This window comes from Meles meles, chromosome 16 (assembly GCF_922984935.1).
Source record: "Meles meles chromosome 16, mMelMel3.1 paternal haplotype, whole genome shotgun sequence".
In the NCBI taxonomy this organism is placed as follows: Eukaryota; Metazoa; Chordata; class Mammalia; order Carnivora; family Mustelidae; genus Meles; species Meles meles.
The window spans coordinates 25,499,579-25,518,644 of record NC_060081.1 but is presented as its reverse complement, the minus strand read 5'-3'; the positions used below and the strand labels follow the sequence as shown (position 1 = coordinate 25,518,644).

The 19,066-nt window shown below is 37.6% G+C and overlaps 2 protein-coding genes across 4 annotated transcripts in view; one reads left to right on the top strand and one right to left on the bottom strand.

Annotated features, from left to right (window-relative positions):
* PLEKHH2 (pleckstrin homology, MyTH4 and FERM domain containing H2) overlaps positions 1 to 19,066 on the top strand; it is a 113,554-nt gene that overhangs the window by 23,686 nt on the left and 70,802 nt on the right. For all 3 annotated transcript variants that reach the window (XM_045980248.1, XM_045980249.1, XM_045980247.1), the window contains exons 3-6: positions 4,945 to 5,007; positions 15,749 to 15,898; positions 17,368 to 17,451; positions 18,077 to 18,158. In XM_045980248.1, coding sequence (XP_045836204.1) covers positions 4,945 to 5,007; positions 15,749 to 15,898; positions 17,368 to 17,451; positions 18,077 to 18,158 — 379 coding nt within the window. The remainder of the gene's footprint in view (positions 1 to 4,944; positions 5,008 to 15,748; positions 15,899 to 17,367; positions 17,452 to 18,076; positions 18,159 to 19,066) is intronic.
* Positions 3,240 to 4,283, bottom strand: C1GALT1C1L (C1GALT1 specific chaperone 1 like). The gene is given in 7 exon segments (XM_045981624.1): positions 3,240 to 3,298; positions 3,301 to 3,609; positions 3,612 to 3,840; positions 3,842 to 3,887; positions 3,889 to 3,931; positions 3,934 to 4,058; positions 4,273 to 4,283. Coding segments are annotated over 7 exon segments (822 nt in total).

Genomic DNA, 19,066 nt, shown 5'->3' with positions numbered 1-19,066 from the left:
TGCCCCAGAGGTGGCACTGTGTTTGGGTTGTACACCCACAGCTCTGGGTGGCTTCAACATTCCAAATCTAGATGGAGGTAGCCCCATGCTTCCATGACTCTCCGGGGTAGGAGTTGGCCCCCCATGGCTTTGGGCGGCACAACTTGGGTTTGGGTAGAGGTTGTATAGCCTGTAGAAACTCAAGAAATGCCCCGCCCTGGCCTGTGAAACTGAAAAGCAGCTCTGATGAGCTGGGGTCCTTCTTCTTTGTCTTGAAGAATAGCCCAATATCACAGCCATGGCTCTAAGATCCCATCCTGTGAAATCCAAGTCCAGCAGCTAGACTCATTCCTTCCTCTTCAGTTCACACAGACTTTTCCTTCTTCGGTTGCTACCTAACTCTCAAACCCATGCTCAAACCTATACTGACCCCTTAATCAAAAGGTGGTTTGGCCACACCCTGTCCTCTCCTGAACAAGCTTTCCCGTTTCTTCCAATATGGACATGCTGAAAAGTATCCAGATTTTTAGGTTCTACTTCCTCTTTGATTAACAATCTATCTTTAAATCATTTCTCTTCTCGCATTTTACTATAAGCTTTCAAGAAGAATTAAGCCGCTCCTTCAACACTTGGCTTAGAAATTTCCTCAGCCAAATGTCCAGTGTTGTCGCTCACAAGTTCTGCCTTCCACAAAACCCCAAGAGGAGAATCTAATTCAGTAAAGCTGTTTGCTGCTTTGTAACGAGGATCACCTTTCCTCCAATAACATGTTCCTCATTTCCATCTGAGACTTCATTAGAATGTCCTTTACCATCCATCACATTTCGACTAACACTCTGCTCACAACCACTTAGGTATTCTCTAAGAAGACTGGGGCTTTCTCTATAGCTTTCTTTCCCATTTGCCTTCTGAGTTCTCACCAGAATTGCTTCAAATGGTCTGTTCATGGGAATATAGGTTTTTTCGTATCACAGACCCCAAAATTCTTCAAGCTTCTATCGATTACTCAATTTCAAAGTCACTTCCACATTTTTAGGTATTTGTTACAGCAGCACTCACTCTCAGTGCCAATTTCTGTCGTGGTCCATTTGTGCCGCTATAACAAAATGTGACAAACCACGTAGCTTATGAACAATAGAAATTTATTTCTCACAATTCTGTGGGCTGGAAGTCTGAGATTAGGGGGCCAGCAAGGTCAGGTTCTGGGTCTTAGACTTCTTGTATTTTCACTTGGCAGAAGAGGCTAGGGAGCTCGGTGGGATCTCTATTATAAAAGCACTAATCCAGAGCACCTGGGTGGCTCAGTGGGTTAAGCCTCTGCCTTCAGCTCGGGTCATGGTCTCAGGATCCTGGGATCGAGTCCCGCATCGGGCTCTCTACTCGGCGGGGAGCCTGCTTCCCCTCTCTCTCTGCCTACTTGTGATCTCTCTCTCTGTCCAATAAATAAATAAAAATCTTTAAAAAAATAAATAAAAGCACTAATCCCATTCATGAGAGTCCCACCCTCAGGACTTAATCACCATCACACTGGGTGTTAAGATTCCAGTGTGAATTTGGAGGAGAGGGGCACAAACCTGCAGACCATAGCAATCCTCTTAAGAAACTATTCAGTCTTTTTTAAGACTTTATTTTTTAGAGTAGTTTAGGGTTCACAAAAAAGTGGGGTGGTACAGAAATCTCTCATATATTCCCAGCTCCTACACATGCATAACCTCCCTCATTACCAACATTCCCCACCAGAGTGGTAAATTTGTTACAATTGATGAACCTACATTGACACATTATAAAAACCCAAAGTCCATAGTTTGACTCTTGGTGTACATTCCATGGATTTGGACAAAGGTATAGTGATATGTATCCATCATTATGGTATCATACAGAGTATTTTCACTGCTCTGAAAAACTTCTGTGCCCTGTTTATCCCCCACCTCAGCTGGAATCATACAATATGCAGTCTTTTCAAACTGGCTTCTTTCACTTAATAATATGCGTTTAAGTTTTCTCCATGTCTTTTCATGGCTTCATGGCCCATTTCCTTTTAGTGCCAAATAATAGGTCACTGTCTGGATGTACCATGGTTTATTTATCCATTCACCTACTGAAGGACATCTTGATTGCTTCCAAGTTTTGGCAGTTATGAATAGAGCTAATGTGAACATCTGTATGCACAGTTTTGTGTTGACATAAATTTTCAACTCCTTTGTATAAATATCCAAGAGCACGACTGCTAGATCATATGGTAAGAGTATATTTAGTTTTATAAGAAACTGCCAAACTGTCTTCCAAAGTTGCTGTGCCATTTTGCATTCCCATGAGCAATGAATGAAAGTTCCTGTTTCTCCATGTCCTTGTCAGCATTTGGTGGTGTCAATGTTCTGGATTTTGGCCCCTGGAATAGGTGTGTCAGTATTCTTTTTTTTTTTTTTTCACCAGCAGAATTTTACAGATCAGCCACTTGTTTGTGGATTTTCCTGGCAATCTCAACAATATTCAAAAGTGAGACTAAGGCTCCACAAGCAAAATTTCCCCTAATAACATAAGTAGTTACAATAGAGGTGAGAGGTGAGTGGTAGAGGTGATAATTATCAGCATATTGCCAGTAGAGGAAGAATACAATGTTGGCGTGTGCCTGCCAGTTGGCTTTTTGGTTTAAAGAATATCCTACACAGGAGACAGTGCTTGTCCCAACGGCTTCTACATAGTGCCATAACCTATATAGTAACTCAATAAAAATATTTTAGACAACAGTCCTGGCTTATTAAACATTTGAAATATTTTCACAAAAATTAAAGATGATATGGGGTCCAGAAAATACACTTGGGAAATATTTATTTGTATACCCAAATATTTGAAACCTCTTCTAGAAGCTAGATCCCTTCAATAAACGATCTTAAAACATGCTTCTGTGTGGACAGGCAGTTAAATTGCCATATATGGTGACAATGGAATATTTTACACTTTTGTTATCCAATAGAGATATAATATGAGACACATTTGTACTTTAAGATTTTCTATTAAGCAAATTGATAAAATGAAAAATAATTTTATATTTATTGCAACACATTGAGAATATTTCAATGTGAGGCAATATAAAAAATTACTGAGATCGCTTATACTTTTCATAGTAGGTTTTCAAATAATATATGTATTATTGAGTTAAGAGTGTATTTTTACACTTACATATCTCAATTTTTTCACACTTCAAGTGGATCCACATTTCAGGTGCTTTTACACGGCACAATTCTATTATCCCTCAGCCTTCAGTCATTTTCTGAACCATTTGGAGGTAAGAAAACCAGTGTACTGTTGAAATAATGAATGCCCTGAGCCAGTGCACACCATGCATCATTACTATCATCTTTCTGGGAGCTGGTCCATTAAGAGTAAGAGCCATACCTGAACAGCAGCCTTCTACTACTTGCTGAGGACTATTACACATTGTCCCTTGAGTAAGATGTGCAAATGGTTTTGTATTAAATACAACTCTTCCTTCAGAATCCTCTGCATTTTCTAGAAGAACTCCAGCTTATTTGAGGCCGAGTGCCAGCTGAATGTCTTCGGATCACTTCCAAATCTGTGCACTTCGATCTGCACACTTCTCAGACTTGCCGAGAAGGCTGTCTTTCAAACTCTGTACTTGACAGTTTCTCCTTCCACAGTCAGGTATGGAAGGTCGCCATTTATAGGGTGGCCCAGGTGGAAAAGTGCAGATAAAGCCCTAGCAGACAACTGGTACTTTTTTGTCAATGGCAGCAAATGTAGTGGACGTACAAGAAAGAACCAGTTGTAGTTGTCGCCATGCCTTTCACAGACTTAACTGTAAGTTGTCCTCATCCGTAACCACGTGTCTTTTTTAAAAATTATTAAATAATCTCTTGTCTTTAGTACTGTAGGGCTCTTTGTCACAGTTTGGTCCAAGTCTCTTTCAGCACAGCCCAGTAATGTTCATCTTGGATTCTGCAAGGCTGATACAGTCAACGTGGCTACTGTCATTAACATCCATGCACTGTACTCCTGAAATGTTTAATAAATCTTTTCTGTTTGGCGGGCGAAGGTGATGGTGATCATGGTTGTTACCTCTGTTGAATGGTAATTGGTCACATAGTTATAAAACAGAGTCAATGCTCCCAAGCGCCATACTGGTAAAAAACAAACATACACACACACACACACACACACACACACACACACACAGGTAAAAGAAAAAAAAAACCACACACACACACACACATTTCAACACCCAGAAAAAGGAATTTAAAATTGGGGTTTACATCACAATTGTGTATTCAGTACCTGGTACACATCTCTTATGTTAACTTACATCAGATCCTTTTTAAGGCTTTTCTTTATTTTACTTATAATCATCATTTTAGCATTTTACTTTAGATCTCCAAACTTTTTATTCTCTATAGAACTTTAAAAAAAAAGCGAGATATTTTTTGATTCTTTGTGCCCAACGAGTTTGTGGACGTGCACATATGTGTTAAGAGTCTCTTCTGTACTCTACTACAATGTATAATAAGAATTAAAACTACCCAGAGTTTTGATTTAAATATACCAACTATGGAGCTTATGAGAATACACCACTTTCTGATATCATTGTGACTTTTTGATCAATTAATCAAATATGACATTTGAGGTCTTACTCTTTTCTTAGATTTAAATTACAGTTCTTAATATGTGTTGACCAGTAGTTTAATAGTTCCATGAAGAAAATTCTATGGAGGAGTACTCATGTAGTATATATTCTATTGTACTAAAAGTATGAAACCTTTGGTATGTTATTTGATCAATTTTTAAATATGCACTGAAAGAGCCTTTAATGTAATAGGTTGTATGTAATTCATATTCTTTAAACTACTTTAAATAGCCTGAAAGAATTTGATGGCATTGCAAGATTTTTAAGTCATTTTCCTAAGTGAAATATGAACTTTTATATTTTCTCTGTTTTTCCTCACTTTACAGATGCAGCAGCTTGAGAGACAAGTTATCGATGCTGAACGTCAAGCAGAAAAAGCTTTTCAACAGGTAGAGTATAATTCTAGTTAAATTTTTTTTCTTAGCTGTCTGGGTGGCTCAGTCGATTAATGGCCTGACTTCGCCTCAGGTCATGATCTCGGGGTCCTGGGATCGAGCCTCAGGAGGGGCTCCACACTTGGTCAGGAGTCTGCTTCTCCCTCTCCCTCTGCCCATCACCCCACTTATGTGTGCTCTGTCTCAAATAAATAAATAAAATATTTTAAAAAATTTTTTCTCTCCCTACCAATATAAACCTTGTTTTGCCCAAAACAATCCTCAAAATAGTTTTCAACGCTTCTCTACATCCTATCACTCTTGACTACTCTGTGACCTGGATCCATAGGGAAAGTGGAGAATCTAACTTTATTTTGCCCCTTAACAGATTTCCAAAATATGAAAATGCTTCCATTAGAAGGTTTATCTTCTGAAAAAATCAGATATGATTTTTATGGAAATCTTAACCATAATGATGTTGTAAATATAAATATGTTCATAACATTGTCTTTTTAAAATTATTGTTGTGTTAGTCACCATACAGTACATCATTAGTTTTTGATGTAGTGTTCCATGATTCATTGTTTGCGTATAACACTGAGTGCTCCATGCAATATGTGCCCTCCTTAATACCCATCACCAGGTTAACCCATTCCCCCACCCTCCCTGCCCTCTAAAACCTTCAGTTTGTTTCTCAGAGTCCATAGTCTCTCATGATTCGTCTCCCCCTTGGATTTCCCCCGCTTCATTTTTCCCTTCCTTCTCCTAATGTCCTCCATGCTATTCCTTATGTTCCAAAAATAAGTGAAACATATGATAATTGACTTTCTCTGTTTGACTTATTTCACTCAGCATTATCTCCTCCAGTCCCATCCATGTTGATGCAAAACTTGGGTATTCATCCTTTCTGATGGCTGAGTAATATTCCATTATATATATGGACCATATCTTCTTTATCTATTCATCTGTTGAAGGGCATCTCGGCTCTTTCTACATTTTGGCTATCGGGGACATTGCTACTAGGAACACTGGGGTGCATATGCCCTTCTTTTCACTACATCTGTATCTTTGGGGTAAATACCCAGTACTGCAGTTGCTGGGTTATAGGGTAGCTCTATTTTTAATTTTTTGAAGAAGTTCCCCATTGTTTTCCAAAGTGGCTGTACCAACTTGCATTCCCACCAACAGTGTAAGATGGTTCCCCTTTCTTCACAATCTCTCCAACATTTGTTGTTTCTTGCCTTGTCAATTTTTGCCATTCTAACTGATGTGAGATGGTATCTCAATGTGGGTTTGATTTAAATTTCCCTGGTAGCTAATGATGATGAACATTTTTTCATGTGTCTGTTAGCCATTTGTATATCTTCTTTTGAGAAGTGTCTGTTCATGTCTTCTGCCCATTTTCTGACTTGATTATTTGTTTTTTGGAAGTTGAGTTTAAGAAGTTCTTTATAGTTCTTGGATATCAGCCCTTTGTAGAGTCATTTGCAAATATCTTCTCCCATTCCATGGGGTGCCTCTTTGTTTTGTTGGCTGTTTCCTTTGCTGTGCAGAAGTTTTTTATCTTGATGAAGTCCCAAAATTCATTTTTGCTTTTGTTTCTCTTGAGTTTGGAGACATTTTTTGAAAGAAGTTGTTGTGGCTGATGTCAAAGAAGTTACTGCCTATGTTCTCCTCCAGGATTTTGGTGGATTCTATCTCACACTGAGGTCTTTCTTCCATTTTGAGTTTATCTTTGTGTATGGTGTAACAGAATGGTCGGGTTTCATTCTTCTGTATATAGCTGTCCAATTTCCCCAGCACCCTTTATTGAAGAGACTGTCTTTTTTCCATTGGATATTTTTTTCTGCTTTGTTGAAGATTGTTTGACTGTAGAGTTGAGGGTCCATATCTGGGCTCTCTATTCTGTTCCATTGGTCTATGTGTCTGTTTTTGTGCCAGTACCATCCTGTCTTGGTGATCACAGCTTTGTAATATAGCTTGAAATCAGGCAACATGATGCCCCCAGCTTTGGGTTTTGTTTTTTTGTGTGGTTTTTTTTCCCCCCCAACATTTCCTTAGTGATTCGGCGTATTTTCTGGTCCATACACATTTAGGATTGTTTGTTCCAGCACTTCAAAAAATGCTGTTGGTATTTTGAGCGGGATGGTGTTGAAAGTATAGATTGCTCTGGGAAGCATAGACATTTTAACAATGTGTATTCATCCGATCCATGAGCATGGAATGTTTTTCCATCTTTTTGTGTCTTCTTCAATTTCTTTTATGAGTGTTCTGTAGTTTTTAGAGTATAGATCTTTTACCTCTTTGTTTAGGTTTATTTCAAGGTACCAATGCTATTGTAAATGGAATCAATTCTCTAATTTCTCTTTCTACAGTTACATTGTTAGTGTATAAGAAAGCAACTGATTTCTGTGCATTGATTTTGTATCCTGCCACATTCCTGAATTGCTGTATGAGTTCTGGTCATTTGGAGGTGGAGTCTTTTGGGTTTTCCACATAAAGTATTGTGTCATCTACGAAGAGTAGCAGTGTCTTTCATAGAAATAAAGATTTGGAAATAATATGAATGCCATGTTACAAGAGAATGAATAAGTATACTATATTTATTCCATGAAATATTAAGCAACCATTAAAAATAATTATTACAAAAGGCATACTAATATAGAAAAATGCTTAGAGTTATATTAGGAAAATGACATACAAAAACATTTACTTAGTATTAATAGGCATGTGGGGGAAGAGTCAAAGCTTTGATATGTCGCTTAAACTCATCTGGGCCTTGCCAACATTAAAATGAGTGTTTTGGATGAGCCCACGAGCCTTAAAGTTTATCTAACGATCCTCAGTCCATAGCTTCACATTTTATGAAAAGATCTTTGTCAGATTCAGGCAAGTCAGAATTCTCAAAATTATAATTTTTTCTAAGAAATGTATATTATATTTCTTATTCTTGCTCTAAATTTTTAATGTTTCTTCTCTTCAATTTGAGTACTACCAAATCTTGTTTTCACCTAAAAGATTTGATCTTATACAACAGATTCAGTAGATTGATTTAGTGGCTTGATAAATTTCCAAACCAACCCAATCTAACCTAATCTCTGAATTTCTTAATTATACATAAAAGAAATTCCTAAAATTTTATTATGCCAAATTTCAACCAGTGCAAGAATAGAGAAAATAGTATAATGAACCCTCATCACTAGCTTTAACAGTTAATCTACTCAAGGCTAATCAATACCTCCATTCACTTTATTCTTCTCCACCCCCACACCAGGTTATTTTGAAACAACTTCTAGACATATCATTTCACCCATGAGTATTTCAGCAACTAATTTGAAAATAAGATTTAAAAATCATAACTATAGTATCATCACACCAGCAATTCTTTAAAACCTCAAATTTAGGTATTGGTAGAAGTTTAAATAGTAATGGTAAAGATCTATGCTGTGCTTGATTTTTTTTTTTTAAGATTATTTACTTATTTGACAGAGAGAGAGAGAGAGTGAGATCACAAGCAGGCGGAGAGGCAGGCAGAGACAGAGAGAAGGGGATGCAGGCTCCCCGCTGAGCAGAGAGCCCAATTCGGGGCTCGATCCCAGGACTCTGGAATCATGACCTGAGCTGAAGGCAGAGGCTTTAACCCACTGAGCCACCCAGGCGCCCCACTGTGCTTGATTTTTTAATATTCTTTAGCTAATAATACCAAATAGTTTTATTTCTATTTGTAGCTCTAAAAATGCAATAATTAACAGTAAATTCATAAAAGGTCACATATAGCCTATGAAAGGCTCCCATGTTTATGTCCCTTTTCGCCGTGGTATACAAAATGTCCTTATCCTTGTCTTTGTCTATTGTGGGCTCTGTATGCATGTCCCTGTTTAGTCCCACACCTAATAGCACACATTCAGCAGTTTGTCTAACTCTCCTTCTTATCTCTCTCTTTATCTTTCCCTTTCTGACTTTGGCCTTTCCCTGCTGACATCTCTCTTTACCTCTATACACATGGTTATCTCTCTCTCTCTGTTCTTCCCTATCTTTACCTTCCCTTTCTTTTTTTCCTTTAACACCTCTTAATATAGGAAAAAAAGAAAGAAATTAAGAATGGTTTTGTTTTGCCTTTTCTTAAATTAAAAATCCTATTTTTAAAAGTTTTTATTTATTTATTTGTCAGAGACACACACAGAAGCAGAGAACACCTGAGCTGGGGGAGTGGCAGGTTTCCCACTGAGCAGGGAGCCAGACATGGGACTTGGTCCCAGGACCCTGGGATCATGATCTGAGCTGAAGGCCCACGTTTAACCGGCTGAGCCACCCAGGCATGCCTTAAATTAAAATTCTTAATTTATATGTGCAGCGTATGGTTAGCTCTGAAAATTAAATTAATATGTCTTTCTTGTTTGTGATTTTCAGGGTTTTTTTCTGTGATTCACTAGATCTTAAGAGCAAAAAAAAAAAAGAATCCCCATTCCCAATGCAAGGGAAACTAGCCGTGGCTTTTTGTAGCTATTAGGACCCAACCACTGATCTTGATAAGCTAATAGGGAGAATTTCTTACTTGAGGTTATCCTTTGAGGATATCAGGTGTAAAGTTATTTAACTCTGTGTGTACATTTTACTTATTTTAAAGATTTTGTTTATCTTATTTGACAGAGAGAGACAGAGAGAGGGAACACAAGCAGGGGAAGTAGGAGAGAGAGAAGCAGGCTTCCTGCTGAGCAGGGAGCCCAGTGTGGGGCTCGATCCCAGGACCCTGGAATCATGACCTGAGCCAAAGGCAGAGGCTTAACAACTGAGTCGCCCAGGCACCCTGGGCCAAAAGACACCATGATTGGGTAAATGGTCTTAAATCAAACCCCTCCTCCCATGGAGAGTGAGTGAGAATTACAAATCGCCCAGAGTTTGTGTGTAATCTAGCAAATCCAAAGTATTTGCTTTTGTCACGACACTTTAAATTTGTTTAGTACCTATTTTTTTATGCCTCAGAAGGGATTTTTTTCCCTTATGTAACAATACATTTTATTATATATTATATTATTATTCGTTATACATATATATTGTATACATATTACATATTATTCACTGTGTTACATACATAATGATTCTGAAAGTTTTTTTATTTTTATTTTTTAAAGATTTTATTTATTTATTTGACAGACAGAGATCACAAGTAGGCAGAGAGGCAGGCAGAGAGAGGGGAAAGCAGGCTCCCCGCTGAGCAGAGAGCCCGATGCGGGGCTCAATCCCAGGGCCCCTGGGACCACGATCTGAGCCGAAGACAGAGGCTTTAACCCACTGAGCCACCCAGGCACCCTAATTCTGAAAGTTTATAGGAAATATAAAGAGAGCAAGTGAATTCTCATGTACCAATTATATTACCTTCTTGTGGCCCTCACATGACTAAGTAAATGTTATTAACATAGAGTAACCACATCCTTTGCTATCTTTAGCAGTGTCCATGGGACTGTGCCCTATCTGCTGTTTATGTTGCTTAAATTCAGCTTGTCCTTTGTCATTGAGTCATATCCTAATACTTAAACTGTATTTATATTAACCAAAAAGGAACATTTCACCACTAAAAGCAGTAGTCAGCGCAAACTCAACTTTGTACTTGAGCTTTCTTCATTTTTCCCCTTGTTTTTTTTTAGATTTATTTTTTTGACAGATAGAGATTACAAGTAGGCAGAGAGGCAGGCAGAGAGAGAGAGAGAGAGGAGGAAGCAGGCTCCCAGCCAAGCAGAGAGCCCGATGCGGGGCTCGATCCCAGGACCCTGGGATCATGACCTGAGCCGAATGTTTCCCCTTGTTTTTAATGAGTGGCATTATCTTACCTGTACAACCATTAAATAAGTTGGCTGTAGAGAAGAAATTGTACATGTTTCCAGAGAAATCTTGGCAAACATTATGCTGTAGTACATTTTTACTGTAGTTGTTCAGAGTTTGGAAAGCAGTATGTGCACATCAATCCTGAATTACTTATGAGTATTCCTGTGAGATAGAAAAACTACAGATGCACATGTGGGAGATACTGATACACAGGATTCATTCTTTATCTGATTAGGTGTATATTACAATCTATTACATTGATTTATGCTAACCAGGGCACCCGGGTGGCTTAGTCAGTTAAGTAGCTGCCTTCGGCTCAGGTCATGGTCCCAGGATCCTGGGATTGAGTCCTGCATCAGGCTTCTTGCTTAGCAGGGAGCCTGCTTCTCCCTCTGTGGGCCACTCCCCCTGGTTGTGTGCATGCTCTCTTGCTTTCTTTCTCTGACAAATAAATAAATAAAATCTTTAATTTATGCCAACCAAAAGGGAGTACAATAATTTCCCCTATAGAAATTTGTGTTTTCATTCTGTCCTTCTGGTCTCAATCCCTTGCCCGTGTTGGGTGCAGACTTGGTAGGATTTGAAAGTTCTCTCTGACCATTCTAATATGTGGACTAATCTGCCTCCCTGTGAAGTTGGTTCTTAGATTCCAGCTCACTTGTGGCTCTTAATAAGTGACAACTACTCAGTCATGCTATTATCCAGGACCTCGTAATGATTTACTTCATTACATGCAAACGTACTTTATCCAGTGCTATTCCTTTCCACCTTCAGTAAGAAGTGTTCCAGTCTTCCTGCATCAATTCTGGAGCACTATTTGCAAAATAATTGTGTTTAAGATGTGAAAGAATAATTACTTAATTTTCAGTAAATTTTAAGTAACTGGTAAATGGTCTGGAATTCAAAATACCCTTATAATTCCTTTCTTCATTCTATTTTGGAATGATCAGGTATTTTTGTCATGCCATTGCAACATATGTAGGGAAAGAGAAACTTTCAAACCACCCCCCCCCCACCGAAAATATAGTCACGTCTTAATTGCCTGTAGTGGGGTAGGAAGGGATGAGGTTAGAAATGGGAAGAGTGTGGGCAGAAAAATGGGAAACAGCATTGGGAGTTGTGTCAGTCCCCAAGACTTCCCTCAGGGTTTGATGATTCCTCAGAAGAACTCACAGAACTCAGAAAAGCTGTTATACTCATGGTTATGGTTTATTACAGTGAAAGCTTACAGATTAAAATCAGCAAAATCTCTATGTGGAAAAATCCACATAGAGCAGAGTCCAGGAGAAACCAGATGTGAGCTTCCAGTTGTCCTCTCTCACTGGAGTTACACAGGGATGCACTTAATTCTCCCATGAACGATATGTGACAACATACAAAGTATTGTTGACGAGGGAAATTCACCTGAGCCTTGGTGTCCAGAATTTTTATTGGCAGGGGGTGGGGCTGGTAGTGTCAATCTTGTAGGCACAGAATGCATGTGTGACTGACATTAGCTATTCAGTTTCCAACCTTGCACAGGTCAAACTGATACAGTGTGGCCCAGGACCCTAGGTGAATGGGGAAAAGAAGAGGCATTCACCATAAATTACGCTATTGACATAAACTCTCTGGTATGGCCCAATTTCTCAAGTGTATACAGTCTTATCAGGCAGGATATTACAAGGGCACAGAAGTTATTTTTTTTTTCGGGAGCTAGGCAAATGCCAGTTCTTTTTTGGAATGTGCAGGGTTCCAGCACCCTCAAGTCTGCTGAGTTAATCCTTTACTACAGAATAGCTTAGGGAGTTCAGAAGCAATAAAGGTTTTGGGGAAATGGCTGAGATACATGGATGCAACCAGAGGCTCTCCTAGAAGAAAAGGAGAAAGGTACCCTAAAAGTGCAAAGCATTCTTCCCCAGAGAAGATCCATATATAGGTAATTGTAAGTTTCTTTAATGAGCAATTTGAATTCATAGATGTTTGTTATTGGTCAGTCTCTGAGTAGTTGAAATTCTCATATGGTTCAGACCATATAAGACCTGGAGAAAGAACTGGGCTGTTTTCTGTGTACTTGAAGTGAGATATTTTTAAAGGCTGCTTGATGTTTCTGTAGGCCCTTATCTTTTCTGTAGTTGTATTATTCATATGAATTACAAAGGAAGGCTGGTGAATCCTGTGGAACTTGGTCCTAATAGGAGCACTTGGCAAGTAGATTGCCTGTAACTATTTTGTGACTCCCTACGAGATTTTGCTGTTTTTGCCTGTATTTTTCTTGCCTGGGAAGGTTTTGTTTAGCTAAAAGTAATGGTCAAATTAAACAGTCGTACATGGCAAAAATGCATCCAAGGAGCTCTGACTGTAGCTTCCAGTCATAAAAGGAGAACACCTTTTATATGGAACACGTTTTTCAGGGGATAAGAGTACTCCCAAATCAGGGGCACCAGGCTGAGTCAGTCAGTTAAGTGTCTGCCTTTGGCTCAGGTCATGATCAAGCTTATTGTCAGGCTCCCTGCTGGGCACAGAGTCTGCCTCTCTCTCTCTCTCCCTTTGCCTTCCTCCCCCCATGCTCTCTGTCTTACACTCTCTCAAATAAATACATAAAATCTTAAAAAAAAAGGGGGGGGAGTACTCCCAAATCATAGTTTTCTAGAACTGTGGACCTTTCCTAGCAATAGTAGGACAATTTTATGTGGTAGTCCAGTGTTTGTGGGTGGCTTTGTAGGGTGACTTAATAAAAGGAGACTATAGGTGTAGATCTGGTAATAAAATAAATTTATATTCTTATTCAGTTTTTTTTTTTTGAGGTTTGCTGGGGCAGAAATATTTCTTCCCTTCTAAGTTCTTTGGCTTGTCTAATAATTAAATTGGCATAAGCTAGATTAACAGGAAAAAAAATAAGTTTAATTTCATATACACGGGAGCTCCCTAAAAATAAGGGACTCAAAGAAGTGACCACAGCAGGCAAATTTTATACCATTTAGACAAAAAAACAGTACATTTGTAAAAAATTGACAAGACAAAGGGGCTTGGGCTTAGGGTAATAAATTAGTGAAGAAATAACAAGGTTTGTTTACACAGGCTTTTCAGCCCTAAATTCCCTGTCTCTGATGATAAGGATGCCTTCTTCCCTCTTGGTACAGGAGGAGGATTTATTTCCAGTTTTCAGGGGGACAAAAGAGGGTCGGAGTGTTCTTACACCCGCTGTTTCTTAGGTAACTTGAATTCAGAATAATCAATATGCCAAAGTGGCATATTGGGGCTGGCACATTCTGCTCCCCTACAAGTCTGTCATCTATTACTCTGTCCCTGAAGAACTAGCATTTTGAACTTGGTCTCTGCCCTTCTTTCTCTGCTTCCACAACTATAGAATGTCCTGTGTGGAACTGGCTGAGCCATCTTAAGAATGATCCTTGGTATTTATCGTTCAGCTTTCTGTCCTCCTCTAACTGTTTTTCAAGGTAGCATTTCTGATGTAGACCTTTGTCCTTGACTTCTTGGTCCACCATTCCTGCAGAAAACCTGCTATATTATGTTAAAAAATATAAACCTTAAGATAACTTAAAATTATCATTTGGGTAGTGGAATGCAGGATTTTTCTCCAACTTTTGAAATCTACTTTTATTTTTATAGTTTTCAGACATCTGGGTGGTATTTAAGTAGGACACTTTGGCATCTGAGTTGAGTTTACATTTCTCCGGTGAACCCACAGATGACACCTTGTGTTCATGGTTTAGAAAAACGGAACCAAACTAACCTTAACACCCTCCTTCCAGAAACCCTCATTAGTCAAGTATTTTTCAACTCTAAGTGGATTCATCATGATTTTTCAGAGGTGTTTTTAACAGTTTAAGATGTTTCATTGTAATTTTCAATAATTTCTCAAATGCTTTTGCATATTTTTCTTCTTTGCCCCCTACAATCTAAAACATTGGAAAAATTACATTCTTGCCTGTTTGGAGTATATGGAATAGAAGTCTTGATATACAGTGCCCAGTACTTTCTTTCTTACTGTCATTAACATCTCACACATTCCTTCATATGCCCAAATGTGTTTTGCAAAAGATTCAAGTAGAGCCAGTGTATCTTAGGTATTAAAATTAAAGCATCACACAACCCCAGGTCACACACCACTATCTTTTATCTTGCTCTGCGTTTTCCTACTGCCTTTACCTCCTTGTATGGCATATTGTATGATTTTTACATCTTTCTTGTATTTGTGATCTCTCTACACTAGAATGTAATTTCTATGCAGACAGAGATTTTGGGTCCGTTTTATTCATCGATGTCTTCCCAGGGCCTGGCACTTGGCAATTATTTTGTTTGTTTGTTTGTTAAATGAATGAATCAATAAACCCTCACTGAACATACTCCCTTACCTATATCTTGATTCTCATAGTTTTTTATTTTTTGTATTCCATCATTTGGGGCTTTAAAGCTTTTTTGTTTTTCTTTTCCTTTCCATTGTGTGTGTGTGTTTTTCACCCAAGTTAAATTTTTTTTTCCCCAAAATGTGCTGTTACACCTGGTCATCCAACCTGATCTTTTCTCACTACTCACTTCTTTACTTTATATTCCTACTTCATTTAAAATATGAAAAAATGAGGGCTACAAACTTTCTGATTCTATACTAACATAGAATATTTCACATATTATCATTGTTCTAGTAAACATGTGCATTACTTACATGATAGCAAAATTCTGACAATCTCTTCTGAGCCCTTATGTACCTCAAAGGTAAACACCGCTTGGCAAAATAGTCTCCAGACCTTATAATTGTTAAATACATTAGTCTTCAGACTTTATAATTGTTAAATTATTAAAACATGCTATACAATATTTTGTTTTTATGATGATACCTTTGAGGAATCTAATGTTAAAGTAAAATGCTAAGTTTAATACTGTGATAAATTAATTACATACATAATATTAATTTTCTAACCTCTGCATTCAGGTACAAGTTATGGAAGAGAAATTAAAAGCAGCTAATATTCAAACCAGTGAATCAGAAACAAGGCTGTATAAAAAGTGTCAAGATCTGGAGACCCTAATACAAGAAAAAGATGACATCATTCAAAACTTGGAACTGCAGCTTGAAGAACAGGTTAGGACAAATTGGATCATCACAGTTTAAATACATGCATTTATTTTTGCATAATCACAAAGGTTAAAGAGGGAACCCACACTTCAAAATTTGGGTCAGAAATCCCACTTATTTCATCAACCCATGGAGTCTAATCACATTTACTGGTAAAAGGTACAAATAAAATGGTATTCTCTTTAAGTCTGGGTGATTCCAAGGCCATATCTAATACTTTTTGGATGCAACCGTGCTCCTTAACTTTCAGATTTTTCAGAGTATGAATGTAGTTTTCAGCTTCAAAACACTTGGCTGTCAGCAGGCATCTCTCTCTGTAAAATGTTTGAGATAGATCTTTGCTTTAGATTTTTAGGGGGTTGGAAATACTTATGGAACATTGTGTTTTAAAGGTACGTTTGAGGGGCGCCTGGGTGGCTCAGTGGGTTAAAGCCTCTGCCTTTGGCTCAGGTCATGATCCCAGGGTTCTCGGATGGAGCCCCGCATCGGGCTCTCTGCTCCGCGGACAGCCTGCTTCCTCCTCTCTCTCTTTGCCTGCCTCTCTGCCTACTTGTGATCTCTGTCTGTCAAATAAATAAATAAAATCTTAAAAAAAAAAATTAAAAAAAAGGTACGTTTGATGTGAATCCTTCTGTTAAAAATGTATACACTATCTTTAAACCACTTTACTGAGATCAAGTATAGTTTTTAGTTTATTTTAAAATTTTCTTAGGAATATTTATTTATTTATTTATATTCATTTATTTAGGAAAAAAATGCATTAAGGTCATTTCCTTAAATCATCATTTAGCATCACTTAAGGATGACCACTATGAAATTAATAAATCTGCTAAATTGTTTTTTATCTTCAGAATATTTTTTTCCATTACTCTGGGAATTCGTATTTCTTTAGATCAGTGGTTTCCAACTTTTCACCACCTCCAGCCTCCACCCACTGTGATTTATATGACAGTCACATTCTCCTAGTTTTGTGAACATAACCAGGTTTTAAGGTTGGTAAATGTGAGCTAGAGTTTTTTATTTCCTTTTTGCTGGATCTTTAAAAACTTGCATGTAAAAATAAAATAAATTATATGAGAAATAAAAACTTGTATTTGAGGGGAAAACAAAGCATGCTCCAGAAGAGATTCTGATTCTCCCTAACATGGTTGACTCCTCTCCTACAGTTATAAACCCTAGATCATTTCCAGAAATCATTTATTTTGTTGATAAATTCAGTGCTTGGATTTCAGTAAGATCTTTCTGAGAAAGAGAATTTAACAGTTGTTAAAACTAGTAATATTTTCATATGCTGTGTGGTTTATTATTATGTCTGCTGGACGATGGTTCTCATTTTTTTACTCTATTTGATGATTTGAAGGTAGACGTATTAACTTGGAAATGGGTTTTAAGATCGGTCCTTTATATTTATGATGTAATGTTTCCAGACCAGTGAGCCTATGTTTGAACTAAACGCACTTCTAATGTTATTTCAGAAACAGATAAGGATACAAGAAGCTAAAGTAATAGAAGAGAAAGCAGCTAAGATCAAAGAATGGGTAACACTTAAATTAAATGAGGTATTTATTCCTATATTTTGCCTTTTCTTTACCTTTTACTTCATTTGAATAGGTAAGTCATCAGAGTATCTGATCATTTGGAATGAAACAAAATTCTTATCAGTTGGTGGTGCTGCTGTCTTTTGGCAAACGTGAGATAGGCAGCTTTCATTTTTATGTCAATGTATTTCTGAAATTAAAAATATTGATAGACTCCTAGGAAACAGTATAAGTAGCCTCATTCTAGGTAGTTGATTTTAGTTCTAATTAGCTAATTTTAAATAATTATAGAACATATATATATATATCACAAAATTAATGTGTTCAGTATCAAGAAGTACACATTGGTTTATATGGCAGATTAAATGCCGAAATAGTTTGATTTAAAACAATTTTACAGTGGGAAAGGCATGAAAATGCCCTGGGGTGAAAATATTTGAACTCTCAGTTCTGGAAAAAATAAATATCAGAGCCCTAATTACCTAGGTTGATAATTATGCTGATAAATTCATCTGATATTTGGTCATCATTTCTTTTGTATTTTGCTTACATGTAATTAGGTATTAACATTTAACAATATTATAATTTGCTAGTACATTTTAGAAATATTATTCCTGTATAAAAGGATACTATTACGTTCTTTCAGCTGGAATTAGAAAATCAGAATCTTCGTTTGATCAACCAAAACCAAACCGAAGAGATAAGAACATTACAGTCAAAACTACAAGGTATGAGTATTTTGACTAAGATAGCTTAGTTGTGTTTATTGGGCTGTACAGAATTTTATTGTTGAACATTTGAAATATGCCTAGCACAACCAAGGAGCTGAATTTTTACATTTTATTTAATTGGAATAGATTTTAATTTAAATAGCCACATCTATATTAGCACAGCTAGACAATTTTGCAAATAACCCAAAGGGGGTAATACTAATTTGAATGTTTGATTTTAGGTATGTTTGCTTTTAAAAAATCCATTATTTTCTCTTTTCACTTGTGTTGTGGTGATCAATAGTGAGTGAAATTCTTACAGCCTGAGTATTTTCATCAGACTTTTATAATATGAATAATAAACGCTTTGCATTTTCCAATGCTTAGGGTTACTTTCTTTTTAGCATCAAAGCCTAAAAAGTTAGAGATAGATATTTACTTAATATAATTGCTGTGAGGAGCACCAGTCAAGTGCACACTGAGCTGAGGACAAGGTGAATCCGCAGGGTTATTAGATCCTGGCCTACCACAGTGATTTTCAAACTTATTTAGCAACAGAACTCCTTTTAAAACAGTAAAAAAAAGAAAAAAAAAAAAGGTATTTTTTTTTTTCTGTAGAAGCTCAAGAGATAAAACAGGTGAAAGCAGTGTTGGTTGATGGGCCCAGAGCTCTGCAGACTCAGCTTACCCATGCCTCTTCTTACACCCATGGTGACATTTCCACAAATGGGAGTTCACAGAATGCACTGGGGAAGTGCTGGCACAGCAAGTGCATGGACGCTGAGATCAACCTGAATGCCCTTGATTTAATAACTGTTCTATGGGGGCGCCTGGGTGGCTCAGTGGGTTAAGCCTCTGCCTTTCACTCAGGTCATGACCCCAGGGTCCTGGGATCGAGCCCCGCATCGGGCTCTCTGCTCAGCAGG